At 41.6% G+C, this 18,015-nt stretch overlaps 2 protein-coding genes across 4 annotated transcripts in view; one reads left to right on the forward strand and one right to left on the reverse strand.

Moving 5' to 3' along the window:
• Nucleotides 1-18,015, reverse strand: part of LOC147133454 (U2 snRNP-associated SURP motif-containing protein) — a 38,419-nt gene that overhangs the window by 11,970 nt on the left and 8,434 nt on the right. Inside the window, exons 2-4 of the mRNA XM_086057229.1 lie at nucleotides 15,228-15,375; nucleotides 14,318-14,394; nucleotides 12,773-12,917 (exon numbers count right to left, since the gene is read on the reverse strand). The gene's annotated coding sequence lies outside the window, so the exon portion shown is untranslated. The remainder of the gene's footprint in view (nucleotides 1-12,772; nucleotides 12,918-14,317; nucleotides 14,395-15,227; nucleotides 15,376-18,015) is intronic.
• On the forward strand, nucleotides 141-17,871 carry lrch2 (leucine-rich repeats and calponin homology (CH) domain containing 2). Of its 3 annotated transcripts, none has more exons than XM_086057232.1 (21): nucleotides 141-578; nucleotides 7,014-7,158; nucleotides 7,346-7,472; nucleotides 8,143-8,248; nucleotides 8,347-8,483; nucleotides 8,575-8,705; nucleotides 8,802-8,889; nucleotides 9,182-9,278; nucleotides 9,415-9,512; nucleotides 9,702-9,769; nucleotides 10,270-10,374; nucleotides 10,592-10,660; nucleotides 11,629-11,688; nucleotides 12,705-12,753; nucleotides 12,839-12,979; nucleotides 13,397-13,447; nucleotides 14,026-14,089; nucleotides 14,665-14,777; nucleotides 15,246-15,383; nucleotides 15,472-15,549; nucleotides 16,666-17,871. In XM_086057232.1, the coding sequence occupies exons 1-21, from the start codon at nucleotides 278-280 to the stop codon at nucleotides 16,783-16,785; spliced, it is 2,286 nt and encodes a 761-aa protein (XP_085913358.1). In that variant the 5' UTR covers nucleotides 141-277; the 3' UTR covers nucleotides 16,786-17,871. The 3 variants fall into 3 exon arrangements, with proteins under 3 accessions (XP_085913358.1, XP_085913356.1, XP_085913357.1); XM_086057230.1 differs by having other exon boundaries at nucleotides 259-578; nucleotides 9,439-9,512; XM_086057231.1 differs by lacking the exon at nucleotides 10,592-10,660 and having other exon boundaries at nucleotides 259-578.

Genomic DNA, 18,015 nt, shown 5'->3' on the forward strand with positions numbered 1-18,015 from the left:
TGAACGCCACCTCTGCCGCTTATTAATCAATTGGAGGGGAGGGGTTAATGCCTAAAATGGCCACTGTATGTAGCATATCCACCACCGCCAGCATCATCAGCACCTCCACCTCCGTGGTGACCCACCCCCATGCGCCTCCCCTCAGTGATGCACGCCTCTACAAGCGCATGGGCGTAGAATCTGCGGCTGTGCGCTGCTGCTGCTGTTATCATTCAGAGACTCAATTCCCCTTTCTCAACACTCCCACCCCCACTTTTTTTTTTTTTTTTAAACGAAAATGGCGTCTAGTCAAGGAAGTGTGGGAGCTGTCACGGCGCTCCAGAACCATCATCACTACCCGAGCGGACCTCACTGGAGCCCGGGGAGCAGCCAATACCAGCAGCAGTACCACCAGCACCAACAGCAGCAGCAGCAGCAGCAGCAACAACAGCAGCAGCAGCAGCAGCAGCACCTCACGGCCCGGAGCCTGGAGCGAGCTCTGGAGGATGCCGTGTGCTCCGGGATCCTCAACCTAAGCGGGCGGAAGCTGAGGGAGTACCCCGGCGTGAGCTACGACCTCACCGATACAACACAAGCAGGTGGGTGGCACCATTGCATTTTGGTGTAAAAAAAAAAAAAAAAAAATGTGTTCTGAAATGTTCACTTGCATACCCGGATGTTACATTGTGAGGACAACGAGTGCACGGGGCTTACTTCGCTTCTCCGTATATTTCCACGCAAAGCGACCACTGTAATGATTTGGATCAGATATTTTAAGCACAAGAAGAGAGGCTCGGTTACTGCTCGGTTGTTTTGGGCGAAACCAGCAGCCCCTCGTTCCACAGCCCCCACCGCCCCTCAAGATACATGAATGAGACATCGGCAGGCGCACCCAAATCAGCCACTGTGCAGTGCAGAGAATATGAATGGATAATAACTCTAAAATGTAGAGATATCTTTTTAGCGCGGTGCATTCATTTCGGTCGTATGCGGACAAAAGATGGTAGTTGCAGCCTCACCCTGCTTTATGCTTGCGTGCATTATGCTTGCAGAAAGGAGGAAGACACTCCAGTCTCAGTTCCTATCTCTTATTTTATACGCAGCCGTTTGGTTAGTTAATTTTTATGTTTTTTTTGGGGGGGCGGGCTGGGTGTTCAGCTCTTATATACAGTACAATTCTACTGGGCTTTTTAGAAGATTCACATGAAGGACACACACATTTCTAATGATTCTATTATATTCCAAGGAGTCTTATCTCGTAGGCAGCCTGATCAGTCGTTATTCATTCTGTCAGCATCTTAAGTCACTTATACTTGCCACTTAGACGCTTTATGTCACCTAATGATTCTTCTTCTCTGATATGTCCATATAGCACATGCTGTTACACTTTTGTCCTGTGCACCTCAAAGCAGAACAGTGATTTATTGGAAGTGCGCACACCAGGGAATTAAATGTAGTAAAAGGGTATTCTTTATTTATTATAATAATTATCGGTAGCTTTGCCACAATTGCTTACGTTGAACATTAATAGGCAACCTAGTTTCCGAACTTCAGATTTTGCTCCAATGTCGTGCAAAGCACAATGGATTCCCGGGGCGAGCACGTGAGTATGAAGGCTTTTAATAGTGGAGGATTTTTCATGATAGTTAGTTTTGATTTAGTTCTCTTTTGTTTTTCAAATTCAGTTAGTTTTGAATAGTATTTAGAGCAGGTTTGTAAGAATTTTTTAGGTGGATTCTTCGTTTTAGTTTTAATTAGTTTTAGTATTAGTTTTAGCTTTTTAATTTTTTTTTTTAAATATGTGAAATATTTGTCAATTGTAAGAAAAATATAAAAAGATCAGTAAGTAGTATAAACTGCAATCCTCAAACGATTGTTTGACTCTTCCTCTTCTATACAGCAATACTGAAATAAAATGAAATGAATTTTAAAACGAACCCTACTCGCTCATGTATGATATGAATTGACAAAGACGAAAATAAAGCACATTTTCGATATATAGTTTTAGCTCCTGATGTTGTTTCTGTTAGTTTCTTTATTTTTTTTAAAGCAATTTTATTTTTATTTCGTTAACCAAAAAGTTTTTTCTCAATTTTAGTTTCAGTTATTTCGTTAGTTTCCGTACCTTGGTATGAGGCTTCCTAAATAAACTTTGTTGACTTGATCCAAGTCTTATCTTTATACTTGCCGCAAGTCAAACGTCTCGTAATAAAATAACGCACATACACACACACACACGCCTAAAATGTCACTAAGTAGAGCGCAGACCATCAAACGTCAAAGACTGTTTTGTCAACACATTTGTTGGTTTGCAGAACTGGTTCACACTAGGATGACAAGCATAAAGGCCGTGTCATGATTCTGGGAGGTGGTTTGACATAAAATTCCTCTCCAAAATTGAATGGGTTCCTCCCTGATCGTTCGGAATTTGGTGGAAATCGTTACAGCATGTACGCATAAAATGTTGGTAGGAGGAAAGCAAACGTGAAAACCTTTGTTGCAACCGACCAAACAAAAAAAAACAAAAACATTTACATATGCAATCAGTTACTTTCACCTTTTAATGTTTCACTGCGGCATCAGTAAATAGCAACGCCCGTCCATTCTTCCTCCTCCATTAACCAGGAAGTAGCCTTATGCAAATCCCCCTTGTGCACTTTTATTACATGTTTCAACATGGTCATTTTTATAGTTGTATCAATAGTTGCGCAAGGGTAAAAATTACCTCACTTCAAATCGTGCAAAGTGTGATCAGCGCGTCTCGATACGCAGCATATCGTGAAAGACAACCGCCAGCAGCCTTTATTTTTGCAGGAGAGCTTTCAAAGCTGACTGGAAGGCGAGGTTTTGTGTTGCCGCTGTTTGTACTCAGGGTCTGCCTGAGTGCGTGTCATCTGACTAATGAGCGGTGTTGTGCAAAGAAAGCGAGGAGTCGACTCGCACAAGGGTGTCTGTTTGCAGTGTGCCACTGGCACTTTGTCTCCACTCGGTTTGTTTTCTCATGGGAAAGAGCTGCGGGCGGACGGCCTGACCTCGGAGAGGGCTTGGTTAGCAACCCGGGCAGATGTTCGGGTTCAGATGTCAACGTTAGCTCACTCTAGAAAGGACCCACATAGCACTGATAGGCAGTGTGAGGTGTTTGCACTGTTTGCAAGTCACAGCATGCGCACAGTGGCGCAAGGGACTTGGAATTCTCTTGAAATGTTCATTTACTGGATTGAATCATTCTCAACTGGTGGGTTAAGACACAAAATTGGGTCGCGAAGCCATTTTGGATGGTGCGCGGACAGGTGGTAAAAATGACAGTTTGAGGTTCTCTAAAAGTGGGTCGCGAATTAGTGGTAAGGAAGAAGCAAGGCTCTTCAGTGCAGGTGGGCCAGAAGTTGAGATTTGGGCAATCGTTTTTTTTTCTTGTTGTGCAAGAGTCTTAAATAATTGGTAGGGATGTAACGATTCACCCAAGTCCCGATTGGATTCGATTTTCAGTTTCCGATTTTTAAAAAATTGCTACCATGCTTGTCTCTATGCAAGAGTGTGGTTCTGCAGCCATCCACAAGCGTAATACGGAATGATGTTTGGTGCAAAAGCATATTTTGCATCTGGAATGAAAAAAACATTTCAAGACATCATTTTCTAGCTGAATTTAATCAACTCGATTTTCGATTAATCGAAGCGATTAATCGGGGCGAATCGATTTTAAATTGCTTTTCGATTCATCGTTACATCCGTAATAATTGGTTATGCATTTGAAGAAGGGGTTGGGCTTGTATTTAATAACCAAACAGACCTCCTCAATGTGCACAAGGTCACAGGCAAGATAAAGAAGTCTAATGTTGATTGTAGGTCACTCGGGCTGGATGAAAAAGGGAAGCTGTGAAATACTTGCAAAATGTAAACATTCCGGCCCTGGAAATATTATTGTATCATTACTATTAGTCATTATATCATGTTTTTTTTTCCTGCCTGAACTTAGCAAAATGGGTCTATGACCGGCAAGGGTTAAAATGTGTTTCCCCAGTTGATTTCCATGCTCAGTCACAATGACTAAAAGTACTTTCATGGCTCGAGTGTGACCTACAAAGCTCTTCCAAGTCATGTGTTCTCACATTCTTGAGCCTCACAAAGGACCGTCTGCCTTCAAACACACATCTCAACATTCTTCAATTTAATTATCAACCTGTGTAAATACTGTGCTCGTCATAATAGCCCAAGCACAATGCAGGCTGACTCACAGAAAAAACAAAACAAAAAAAAAAACAATTACATAGACTGCAGACTACTTCCGCTTGCCTAGAATTCTAACTACGTTTGGCATGGTCGCAACCACGTGAGTGTAGCTTGACAATCGTACTTTGTAATTCGCCTGTGCAGTGCTTTTCCGGCCCCGGGCTCTTTCACGATGCGCTTGTGCATGTTGAGACACGACAGTAGTTGACAGCGCGAGAATGAGGCCGTATCACTTTAATGATGTCACATTTAAATATCTGACTGTAACTACATGACTACAGTAAATCACGCCTTGGAGTTAATCTCTCATTAAAGATTGTATTTGCAGTGCATTTAACAGTTTGTATACTTTGCAGTACATTTGAAATACATCATTTTGCTCATTTATTTGACACCGCCTACTGGATGTTTGCCCTAAGCCAACATAATTGGCTCGCACTTATTTTGTTCTGTCTCTGCAGTCATTTGATATTAATGTGGCCAACGTTTCATGCAATGAGGTCAACGTAGGCGAAAGTATTCACTATGATCACGAAACACGAGCTTCACACGGCTTTTAACACTCGGTTTGCATTCCACAGCTTAAAGGTTGTAAATCCGCACTTCTTTAAATACACTTGAACAATTCTATTTGATCCAGTACTATAGCTGTATCAAAAATTCAGGTCTGATTATAAATATACTGTACTGTAGTTAGCACTGCTCTGCTATTACGAGTGTAATAAGTAGTTGATGCTAAATACATTTTTTTTTACATGGTTTTACTGTCCACAACAAGTCATTTGTGAAAATAAATCATCAGTTCGTAATTTTCATGATATTATGTGTGCGGTTGGCTGCTATCTAGCTTAGCATGGCCACTTTGTCATGCTAAAATTTCAATTGATATATATAAAAAAAAAAAAAATTCAAAATATATTTGTTAAATACTACACAGTCAGGTTGCCAACTGAAACATGTTGTTGCTAAGTGGCTGTCCAGCCTTGTGCTCGTTAAATGCTAACATTAGCTAAACATGTTTATTAATATTTCGCTGTTTGCATTTACATTGTCTGCTTGCAGTTAATTTATGTTGAAAATCTTGACCAACATGCATTTCTAACAACAAGCCATATACTTAATACAATAAATAAAAAAATAATTACTTTTTAAGGCGAAACGGGGAAGTGTCAAAAGCAATTTATGGATATATTGACTCAATTATAATTGTAGATGTAGCGGTACTTGTTTAGAGACTTGTTTATATTTTCCTCTGTATTCTATCTAAATAGGATACCAATGTATGGATAGATTTTTTTCTCTCTATCCTTCAGATAAATGTAGTCATAGAATGCTAAGTAAATGTACCGCAACAAGGCTCCTTTATGTCGACGACATTCTCGAATGTTTAAAGGGTTACTTCCTGTGTTAAATCCTTTCAAGAGCGACGGCCGCGAGAGAAGCAGCGCTCAGCAGGATGTCCATTTTAGAGTTTGCTGTGTCATTGGCGGACTGGGTAGCCAGACATCATCTGTACCTCCGGCACAAATGAATGGATTGATGATTTGGCACGGAGGTGCGGCAGAGTGGGCTCTTGCTGGGAGAGCCTGCCGGCCAGCAGGTGGGGGGGGGGGGGGCACAGATGGCGTATGGTCTGGCTTGGAGGAGGGTAAGGGAGGCGGACACGCCTGCGCGCCACCCCCACCAAACTACGGTGGTGCTAGGAAGCCCCAGCTGTGAGGCTTCGGGGGGGGCGGCGTTTTCCCAAATGCAGCTGCGGTACAGCATCAAGCTCTTAACGGAAGGTGCTTACACTCTTTGACCGCAGCTTTGGTCTTCTGTAGGTGATAATTTGTGTTTCCTTGAACCCCCCCCCCCGAGGGCCAATTCCTACAGACTGACGAATGTCTCATGTGGTCTTCTCACTTCTGCCTTCTGGCGTCGGCCGCTATGCAAATAACAACGTACACCTGATTAATCTATTGAGTGTTCATTTAAGTGCCGTGTACAAATATGTGATTCGGCACTGCTGAATTATTTCAAGATGTTACTCCGCCTCTAGGAAGAAGACAACATTTCACCCGTCCAGCCCCAGGGTTGATCTTTCAATGATCCATAAAGGATCTCAAGCCTGGTTGTTGACGTCTGTAGGATTTTTTTTTTTTTTTTTTTGTAATGTGTGTGTATTTCTAAAATGTAATCTATAAATGATTAGGTCCAACGTTATTTGAGCGTTTCTCAGGACACTGTGCAGTTATAACGCTACGTATTTTACACTTTGTATTTGTGATGGCATTTTGTGAATTTCGAATGGAAGAACAATTATTTTACATATATGTTTTGAGCTATTTTGAACGGTTGTGTCATCTCATTTATAGAGGAAATTTCCATATGGCCGCTTTCCAATGCAAAACGAACTGACATTTTGTCCACGTGCACGCATGACGTGAATAGAAGCCATTTTGTTTCCTTTCTTTCTTCCTTTCTTTCAGTGTCAATATGTTCAGAATTGTCTTTTTGCCCATTCTTATATAAATCACATGCCATTACTTTAAGGCATTAATGTCCCTTCCAGTGGGATCGATAAAGGGAATACTGATACAGTCCATGCAATAAGACAAAGAGGGTTGTAATTTTAGATCAGTGTTCAATGAGGACATGCTTCCCACTGACTAAGATGTATTGATCTGTCTGTCTGGTAGTCAATGGCTCTTGCCCACAACAGAGACGACGTCCACGTACGTCGGCTGTATGTTCTCAGTAGACATTGTGGACCATGAGGACAAAAGTGGTTTTGTCTTTTAAGCGCGTATTGTTTTTGTTTGCAGATCTGTCCAAGAATCGTCTCTCTGAGGTCCCTCCAGAAGTTTGTCTCTTTGCCCCACTAGAGTCCCTCAACCTCTACCACAACTGCATCAAGTGCATCCCAGAAGCCATCATCAACTTGCAGATACTGACATATCTTGACATCAGGTGATCACGCCACACTTCTGGCCCCGTGGAGCTTATTGTTATACGATTATCATGTGCGTGTGTGTTTCTTTTAAATATCTGTTACGTTTTTATTGCGAAAAATCCGCCTTGAATATGTGTTGTTTGCGCACCATTCTAAATGTATGTTCTCATGTTTTTGTTTTGTTTTGTCTTTTTAAATCTCCAGTCGAAATCTCATATCCGTTTTGCCCAAGCACTTGTTCAACCTTCCGCTCAAAGTTCTGCTGGTGAGCAACAACAAGCTGGTGTCCATCCCTGAAGAGATCGGCAAAGCCAAAGAACTGATGGAGCTTGTAAGCAGCTTTTCTCCCTCAATGCTTTAAAACGGTGTTTTTCAAACTCTGTGCCGCGGCACTCCAGTGTGCAATTATTGTCAGGTGTGCCTGTGCGCTCTAGCGCCTGGCAGCGTAATCAAATCTACTCAAATTTTATTTATATAGCACTTTTCGCACATATGATGCAAGTGCTGTACATTAAAAACGTCAAAATACAACATAAAAAGAGAACCCGCTCTAGCCTTCCCTCCCTCCCTCGCAGTCATGTTTTTACTACATTGTAGTACTCTTCCATACCAGCAGGTAGCAGCAGCAGCAAGTAGCTAATTGTCTGTTTAGAGACAAGCGAATTAGTGACGCATGTTTATCAGAAAAGGCCCATGTTTCACACTATCAATATGAAAAATCATAAAATACTTTTTTCTTTGTGTTTATTTAATTCCTATTCAAGACGTTATAATATAACATCATTCTTCAATGTTAAAAAGTGCTAATATAAACAATATAACACTTATATTGTTAAAATAAGCTTTTTTGTTTTGCACAATTTCAGCTGGTGGTGTGCCGCGGGATTTTTTTCAATGAAATAAATGTGCCTTGACTCAAAAAAGTTTGAAAAACACTGCTTTAAAAAGCAGGGCAGCATTATCACTCTTGTTGGCTGTTTTTACTCTTGCTCCCCCTGCAGGATGTGAGCTGTAATGAGATCCAGGCGCTACCAGCCCATGTCGGGCGTCTCCATGCCTTACGAGAACTCAACATTAGGAAGAACTGTCTGCAGATTCTTCCGGAAGGTCAGAGTGAAACACTGTTATAGTAGCTACAGCTATAGTACACCACACACAGCAACAGGAGCTCTTTGTGACACTCTTACTGTCCTTTTTGTTGACAGAGTTGGCTGATCTTCCTCTCATTCGACTTGACTTCTCCTGCAATAAGATCACAGAGATCCCAGCAGCCTACAGGAAACTCAGGCAACTGCAGCACATCATCCTCGATAACAATCCTATGCAGTCTCCTCCGGCACAGGTGAGCCCAAAGCATCAACGCCAGCAATACTAATCTGGCACAACTGCTCCATCTAGTGGACAAAAGACCACATCTCTTGCAAACCTTGCAGATTTGCCTCAAGGGAAAAGTGCACATTTTCAAGTACCTGAACATTCAAGCGTGCAGGTCGGACAAAAAGCCAGACACCCTGGACCTCCCCTCCCTCGGCAAACGCTGTCTTCCGCAGCCACTCACAGATAGGTATGCTTATCCTAAAATTCCCTTTTTAATCAACCCATCGTTGAATTGTTGTCACCAGTTACCCACTCGCCCACCCGTGTTCTCACTTGTGCACAGCATGGAAGATTTTTATCCCAGTAAGAACCACGGGCCCGACTCTGGAATTGGGAGTGACAATGGTGACAAGAGGCTGTCAACAACAGAGGTTAGACATAAAAAGAATGGACCCTGTTCTATCAAGGATTTGTCCATAATAATTGGTTAATTCATTAAAATGAAATAAATTACAAATAATAAAGTAATAAACAAGTGTACATATTCATTCTAACATTTTTTTTTTTTTTTTTTTGGACCCATCTATGTATGAACGAATTGGCCCTTCTGTCTGTTGTAAAAAAAAAAAAAATCAAATCTTTCCCTCCGCTGGATGGGGGGAACCCATCACAGATTGAAGGCCAGATTGTGACACAAATGACTTCTCTCTTTGCCTCACGCAGCCTTCAGACGACGACACCGTCAGCCTCCACTCTCAGGTGTCTGAGACAGCCCGCGCCGATGCCCTCTCAATCCTTTCTAAAATGGACTCTTGCAAAGGTTACCAACAATAAGTATCCGATTACCCCTTTGAACGCAATAACAGAGACCAGGGGATTTTTGAATGAAGTGCCTAGACATATATACATAAGTGAGCGTTAATGTGATCATCGCGGATGCTTCCTCCCTCTATCAGATCAGGATCTGTATGACTTTATAGAACCCAACCCAGATGAGGATCCTGCTCTGTCAGAGTGTGATGGACAGCAGAACTGCCATGTGTCGTGTATTAAGGTGAGAAGCTCTTTGCACACTGAAACATGCTTGAATGTACAATGTAGTGCTTCAAGCTCTGACTCAGAAGTGACAGTTTTCATAGAAAAGGCATATTAGGCAATAGGAGAAAAATCCTGTATACTTTAAAAAAAAAAAATATATATATATATATATATATATATATATATATTCCATTGTGTATTTCAGGAATTGGAAAAGGTTCTTAACTTGTCTCACCAAAGCAAAGACAAGGAGAGCTGGAAAGAGGAGTCAGGGTAAGATGATGTTTTTGGAATTTAAAAACACAAATGATGAAAACGTCAACTTGTACATTTCCAGAAATAAATTCCTCCGTTTTTTACAGCCAAGCTTCGGTTAGTTGTTGTTACATAAGGCTGTAAAATGCCACATAGTAAGTGCATCATCTCGGGCTTTTGGTTAACCAAGCAAACATAAATTCGCTAATAACAACAAACTGGCACTGCATTATACTGAGAGCTGTTTCTCATATTTTCCAAGCCCCTGCAACTAAATAAGCATTACTGAAACACATCTCAGTTTGTTGGCTGGCAACCAGTCCGGGACAGGGTGTACCCTTAACACACTAGAACGCCCAGGGGTTTTTCCAACTTTTTTTTGCAACAACTATTGACCGACAAATCTGGGTGATATTTGACAAACAACTCTCCTGGCGACAAGTAGATGACTATAATTTGGGCTGATGATGAATTCGTTTGTACATGTCAAGCTTTAATAAGCCTTCTTTGCGTTGCAGCTCCGACAAGGAGCAGCTACTGGAGGAGGAGGATGACGAACTGAAGGAGGTGCTGGATCTGAGGAAAATTGCCGTGCAGCTTTTGCAGCAGGAGCAGCAGAACAGGTGCGTGCGTGCGTGCGTGCGTGCGTGCGAGCGTGGCTCCTCCGTGACTTCCCGCCGCGCACAGCAAACGCGGCTCAAGCTCATTTTCATGCCTGTCCTCTCTCACCTCCGCTTAGCACTAACAATCTTATCGGCTTCACGTCACTTCACATCACTTTGCCCTTCATCTTGTTTCTCCCTCTCCTTGTGTGGTGGCCGCGTGATATGTGGCTTCTAGACGACGCTCCTTAATTTGCAGAGCAGAAAGTCTGATCCATCGACGCAGAGTGACTGGTCGAGCTCACAGGTAGAGAAAGAGGCTTTCTTTACAACCATTGCGTGAATTTAATTTATTCTTAAGACATGCTAATTACTACCTTCCTATTAGCCTTTATCCTATTAGTATTTTTGACTGCAGCGATACATTTTAAAAAAAAAATACACTTCCAATAGTGATCCAGATCTTTCTCTGCATCATCTTGCATCTTGCTCTACAAGAAGCTTCCATCATGCTGCTTTTTGCTGTCAAGCCTGTTAGCTATCAGCTGTTAGCCACTCCTAGCTACGCCTGCGCACGCATAGCACAACAATTGGACTCTTCATTTTTCATTACACTCATTGTTAAAGCGGAAGTCAGCCCAAACATCTTTTTTTCAAGCACACGTTCCCAGCAGGCCCTCTAGTCGAAACACGGCATTCGGATTCATTTTGCGTTTGTGGAATATAAGTTAAGCAGCAAAATGCACTCGTTTTTAGCCATCGCTGGGGGCGGCCACTTTGTCTTCTGTCGACTGGAAATGATATCACAACTGCTCACAACGACCAATCACGGCTCAGATTCAGAAAACAGGTCAGCCATGATTGGTCGTTGTGAGCAGTTGTGATGTCATTTTCAGTCGACAGAAGACAAAATGGCCGCCCCAGAGATGGCTAAAAACGAGTGCGTTTTGCTGCTTAATTTATATTCCACAAATGCAAAATGAATCAGAATGCCGTGTTTCAACTAGTGGGCCTGCTGGGAACATATTCTTGAAAAAAATGTTTGGGTTGACTTCCGCTTTAAGCATCCTTGGATCTCTTCAAAAAGCTATTTTCCTTAAATTATTATTGCTCAGTATAACTTGGATTAGATGTCAAGGAGAGGAAGAGATCTAATTATTTGCTACTAAGAAATACATAAACGCGATTTACCGAGGAAAACTGCCGAGTCATGCATGTAACATTATCTTTCTTGTGCGTGACTGTTATTGTACTTGTACTTGGTTGTGTCTGCAGATTCCTAAGTCACTCTGGAAGCTCCGGGGGCAAAGCCAGGCCTCCTCCTCAAACTCGTAGGTGCGTTGCTGTTACCACCTGCTTCCTGTTCTGCGCACACGCTCAGAAGTGCTGGTGGAACGGCGATGATGCTGCAGTTATTGATATGCGCGACTGAATCCATTATGTAGTAGACTAAACTGTCAAAAATTCTATCCGTCCCCAAATATAGTCAATATGTAGAGTCAACTTGAAATACGAACTACTGCGGCCTCATAAAATACAGCTCCACAATCTAATCCAGCCGTATTAAATCATTACATTTGTGAAGGGAGAATTTGTAAACTCTTATATTGCAAGATTGTGCAGGTTTACCCAATGTTTTAGCCGGTTATTATAATAATTATTATTCAAAGTTTTACTTTGCAAAATAGCTTCTTTTTTTTTTTTTTTTTGGCAGGTGGGTAATTTTTTTCTCATCTATTAATTATCTGAAATTGTATCTATTATTATACTACAATGATGACATGAACATTTTGACTTCCCGTTTAAATGAACTACATGATACCACAAGAGGAAGTCAACGCAAACATTTTTTTTTCAAGAATATGTTCTATGCAAGCCCACTAGTTGAAACAGGGTATTCTGATAAATATTGCATTTGTGGAATAAGTGTTAATTCACTCATTTTTAGCCATCTGTGGGGGCGGCCATTTTGTCTTGTGTCGACTGAAATTGACATCACAACTGCTCACAACGACCAATCACGGCTCAGCTTCAGAAAACAGGTCATGCGCGATTGGTCATTGTGAGCAGTTGTGATGTCATTTTCAGTCGACACCAGACACAATGGCCGCCCCCAGAGATGGCTAAAAACGAGTGCATTTTGCTACTTAATTTATATTCCACAACCACAAACGTTTGGGTTGACTTCTTCTTTAACGCTTGAGTGAAAGTATAATTCTCTAATATTTTAGTTATCATGGGTACTCAATTTCACTTGAGGTCATTTTCCTTTTATTTGAGGGCTGCTAATGGGATAATGCAGTGCATTTATAGTTAATTGACAGTTCAAGTATTTCTCTTGTTCATTATAGTGCCTCCTTGGATGAGGGAAGTAGTGGCGCATCGGTGCTAAGTGGACAGGTACTACCTACTTACGTACATGTGTTTCTTTTACTTGCGTGTCCGCTGCCTGGGGGCGACCAAGTATATCTCCTTGTTTTCATAGCCTCCATCGTCCTGCTCCTTTGACGGCAGCCTGAAGACGGATCAGTCAGATTCCGAGTCCAAATGGCCCGAGGTCCCGCCTGTTCTCAATCAAAATGAAGATCGCAAGAGAAACAAATATCTGAGAAAAGATTATCTCAAGGTGTGCTCATGCTCTTGAAAGCCTCCTTCAAGCATATTTTTTCTGACCAAACCAAATTGATGTGCTCAATTTTTTTTTCCAAGCTCTTTCGATCTTAACCATCGAAAATTGTTGAATGAATAACAGTTATTTTGGATTCAAAAAAATTGTTTTCCTCCAAAAACAAACAAAAAAAACCACTGACTTGGACTGACTTTTGAAAACTGTTGCCCCGCCCATACATGCAAATTATTAGTACCTCTGGCGTACTCTTGTTGATGATCAAATGGGGATAAAAGCTTTCTGGTGGTTACACTTTGATCACGCCAGAGATTTGCGGGAAATCGGTTATTAGTTTTTGCAAAGAAAGTACTGTATTGATTTAAAAAAAAAAAAAAAAAAAGTAACTAAATACTTTTTTGCTTGCTATCTTGACAGTACAAATGCCAGAGCGCCCGGAAAAACTGCAGCGGGAATGACGACTGCGAGGTGTGTGCGTGTGTGGGAAAGAGATTGTGTGGTTAAAGATGAAGTCAACTCAAAAAAAAGTTTGCAATAATATGTTCTATGTGCCTTCACTAGTCCAAACATGGCATTCTGTTTAATATTGCGTTTGCGCAAAATGGTCTAAGCAGCAAAATCCAACCGTTTTTTTTTTTTTAATCCATCTCAGGCGTGGCCGTTGTGTGACTTTTGTCGACTGAAAATGACATCATAACCACTCAGGGCTCAGGTAACGACTAATGATTGATTATTACCTGATCCCAATCATGGCTCAGCTTCAGATAACAGGTGAGCCATGATTGGTCCTTACCTGAGCCCTGAGCAGTTGTGACGTCATTTTCAGTCGACAAAAGTCACAAAATGGCCGCCCCCTGAGACGTAAAAAAAAACGGGTGGATTTTACCGCTTCACTCATATACCACAAACGCAATATGAATCGGAATGCCAAGTTTCGACGAGCGGGCCTGCATAGAACATATTCTTATAAGAACATTTTGGGGTTGACTTCCGCTTTAATCACCATCATCAAACTTAATTAAATCCTGTATATGACATTCATTCAGGAGAGTTTACGCAACTCGGATTTCAGCACCACTCTTACTGTGTTTGGACTCAAGCCAAGATCAGGTACTAATGTGCACACTTAAACACAAACATTTCTAGTATGAGTAGGCAAAAATATGAAACTAACAGTCATATTTTCTCATCAACCAGTGTGTTTATTGTTAGAGTATCATGACTGTGTTAACATAATAATAACACATTATTCCAAGTCAATGTTTATTGATTGATGTATATCACCTTTTGGGAAACGTGTTGAAGATACATAATGCAGTTATGTAATGGATCACTTACTTGGAAAATAGCAATCTCCGATTTAATTTTCTTCTGAAGTGAAACTTCTGCGCAATTCTCTGGAAGTGAGGAGGTTTCTAGGGAAACATAAACAAATAGATCGCCTCCCGGTTAATCACAGTGGGAAACTCCTGGGGTAGTGGGTTCACGATCAACATTGTTTACATTTCGACACACCATATTTAGAACTATTCAACTGTTATAAATCAGTACCGATAAGCATTGTGTCCGTGGCTGTTGAACGGAAAAATCCTCAATGTACCGGTAAAAAATGAATCAGAACTATTTTCCATGTCCTTTGAGTTGTTGGTTTTTTTCATGATAGTTTTCCTAATTTTATATTTCAGCCTTCACCAGAGGAAATCATCAGGAGTTCAGCTCAACTGAGCCCAGCTTCACTATGAGGAGAAAGATGGAGCATTTAAGAGAGGAAATTGAGCAGATAGGAATCCTACGACAGGTGGTCTCATCATTTGCAGACTAAATAATTATTAGGATTTTACATGTATCCAAAGTTGTGTCTCAAGACAAAGCATTTGTCAGGTTGTCCGTTTTCTCAAAATACCGCGCCGTATTTGTAGTCTGACCACGCTGGCTTTCTCCAGTAAATGTCTCCTCGATTCAAATGAAGTCCCGAGTGACCGGTGTTGAGCAACATCTGTTCGAAAAGGCTTTTTGTGAATGTTATCGCTTGGGCAACGATTGAGCCCGTCCTGCTGAGAATTGAGCTGGGTTTTGCTTTAAAACAACTGGATTCGAAAAATCGGCTCGGCCCTTCTCCCGCGGAGTCCGCATGTTCTTTCCGCTACATAATCGCCGTACCATCAATGCAAACTACAACCGCAATAATAAACACTGCTGAATGAATACCACTAAACACCAAGCACTCTTATCTGTGTAAAAAGCAAACCTGTTTTTCCTTTTGCAGAACATTGAGTCCAGACTGAAGGTGTTGCTTCCAGATGACGTCGGGTCCGCTCTGATGGATGGCGTGGTCCTTTGTCATTTAGCCAATCACATTTGCCCTCGCTCCGTGGCCAGCATCCACGTACCTTCGCCTGCAGTGGTAGCGGATTTTGATTTATTACACTTTTTAGTGCCAGGTAGATAATAGGTGTCTGCCTTTTGTGATGTTCCTCTTTGTGTCATCTCAGCCAAAGCTCAGCATGGCAAAATGCCGTAGAAATGTCGAGAACTTCCTGGATGCCTGTAAAAAAATGGGAGTTCCGCAGGTAACCGTTTACAGCCTTCCATGCTTTACTCACTCTTTATAAATGCCCTTTTTTTTATTGACCAATGTTTTAAGTGACGCTGCCAATATGTCTATCAGGCGCATTTTTATTACTATATCTCCCATTCTTACACCAAGATACAGATTTGATCATTATGTAACATCACATAAACTGAAAGAACTTAAAATCGCTGAAATAAATCCTCATACAGCCTTAGTGACCCCCTCAATTAGAATGAATTAGTCTCGAACTGAGTTAATTTGGAGGGGGAAAAAAAGGATCGTAACACTATTGAATATGCGGATGACAATGCTAATTATGAGAGAAATACCTTCAAATCAGATTATGAGACTGATTTAAAGAGGTATTTCGCCGTGTTTCCTTATAAAATAGCCAAAATCAACGTGGTGCCCCATTGTTAGACTAGTGGCGACCGAGGGTAGTGCAGACATTATTCCTCGAGGCCACGATAAATTAAATCCGCTTTTTAGAGCCGACCAATTCTCGCTGCTCTTTCAACAAACCAGGCTTACTCAAATGTGTCATTACTTTTACTTGTTATTCAAAAATAAATATCCAGACTTTCAATTTTCAATTCAATTCAATTGAGCAGCTGAGCACCGCAGGGAACCTTCTCCTGGCAATTTGTCGTCACTACAGCTCAGCAGCCGATGATGATTTTGCTTGACATGGCGCCCTCCGTAAGTCGATTAATTCAACTGTTTAATTCTTATTCCGCAAACATATTTTTAACTCATTCACTGCCAGACATTTTCAGACCCTCTTTTACCCTAACTTTTGAAAAAAATATAAAACTGTGAAAAGACAAATAAATACGTCAATGGCAGCGAATGAGTTAAACAGAGTGTCAGATTTAAACTCGTGCTGGCACATACCATGTATTCTCGCTTTTAAAATTTGAGGTTTTAGTTCCACTCTAATTATCGGATTTGAATAACGAGTTCTCCTTTTACCAGTCCTTTTTTTTTTTTTTCTTGAAACAAAAGTATCTGTACTTCTGCTTTAGTACAGCATGTGAGTACTTTTGCTTCCTCCGGAGCTGTCTGAGTAGAATTTGCACTTGCATCATTTTTTTTTTTTCCCTTTCTAATGCAGGACAAGCTGTGTCTGCCACATCACATCCTGGAAGAGCGTGGCCTGGTGAAGGTGAGCGTGACCGTACAGGCGCTGCTGGATCTACCGGCCATGAAGCCCACGCAGCTATCAGCTGCTTGACGCCCAGCTCGAGCCCACGCCCACTTTACCAGGGTCCGGAGACCCCCCCCCCCGCCCCCTTTTTCCCCAGCCCTATCAGAAGACGAGGACCCAGTGGCTCTTGGCTTTACTCGTGCCTGACTGAAACAGTAGACAAGAAAGTCAACATCCTGCTGTCTGTGCGACACTTCCTGTCCATCACGGCTTTGACTCGTATCCTCTTGCTACTTCCACCACTCTTTGGACAAGGCGGTGGCTCGAAAAGAAGTCCTGCCGATCCCTCTTTCCGATGCTCGGCGGTTATCGGGCCTCCTCTAAGTGCCGGTTGTGACATGTAACTGACTCTTTGACCCCCGCTCGTTGCTGAACATGTATTTCGACTCAGTGCCGATTGGGTTCTTTCTACTCTATACAGCTAACTTATCTGCCAGTTTGAGCACTCTACCGTTCCAAAACTTTGCCTTTCCAAATGCATGACGACCACATTTGTTGTCCAAGTCATGTCATAGCAAACCTTCTGTAAACTAGTGTACAAATCCTGCGCTGTGTATATGACCACTGTGATGACATGTAAGCCCACTGTGGTTTCAGAGCATTTCCTCCTGTTTTTATTTAAAGTCATGTATTTTGAAATTTTGTACCGGTTTTATACGTTGCCACGCGAGACACAAAGGAGCTTTTCATCTTTATTTTGGATGCTTTCTTTTCAGTGGAAGGCAAACAAGCCGGGATGACTTCCACAAAGCACAATGTGCACGCACTGTTTCGTGTTCAATCACGTCAGGGAAAGCGGAATGATTTATGCATTTGTTGTTTGTTTGGCAATTATGTTTTGTTACATGATTTTTTTTTTTTTTTTTTTTTTGGGGTGGTTTTTGCGCATTTGTACTTTGGCCACAACTCTGATCATGATGCGGTCTTGAATCAGTAACCATATCCTCAACCTCATGTTTTGCCTGGTTTGTTTTGAATTGACGCTACTATTTATTTATTTAATGACGATTCCTTTTTTTTTTTTTTTTAGCCTTCTTGTACTGCCATTAACATAACTCACGGGTCCTTTCAAATAACCTCATTTGAATAAAGGCCACAAGGCTCAAAACATGACGTGACATGACTGATGATGATGACATGATGATCGTTCCAGGATTTAACAAGTGTCCCTTCTCGGTTTTTGACTGAGTAATTGTTTTGTGGTTGAATTGTGATTTTATCTGCTCTTTCCAAGAAACACATACTGCTTGTATTTAC

This window comes from Filicampus tigris, chromosome 17 (assembly GCF_054856515.1).
Source record: "Filicampus tigris isolate MCC_2025a chromosome 17, RoL_Ftig_1.0, whole genome shotgun sequence".
In the NCBI taxonomy this organism is placed as follows: domain Eukaryota; kingdom Metazoa; phylum Chordata; class Actinopteri; order Syngnathiformes; family Syngnathidae; genus Filicampus; species Filicampus tigris.

Bases quoted from the DNA above. Each gene is read 5' to 3' on its own strand.
- lrch2 (XM_086057232.1), top strand. From the start codon at position 278: ATGGCGTCTAGTCAAGGAAGTGTGGGAGCTGTCACGGCGCTCCAGAAC. The intron at 11,689-12,704 runs GTGCGTTGCTGT...TGTTCATTATAG, and splicing joins CCTCCTCCTCAAACTCGTAG to TGCCTCCTTGGATGAGGGAA. The intron at 15,384-15,471 runs GTAGCGGATTTT...GTGTCATCTCAG, and splicing joins ACGTACCTTCGCCTGCAGTG to CCAAAGCTCAGCATGGCAAA.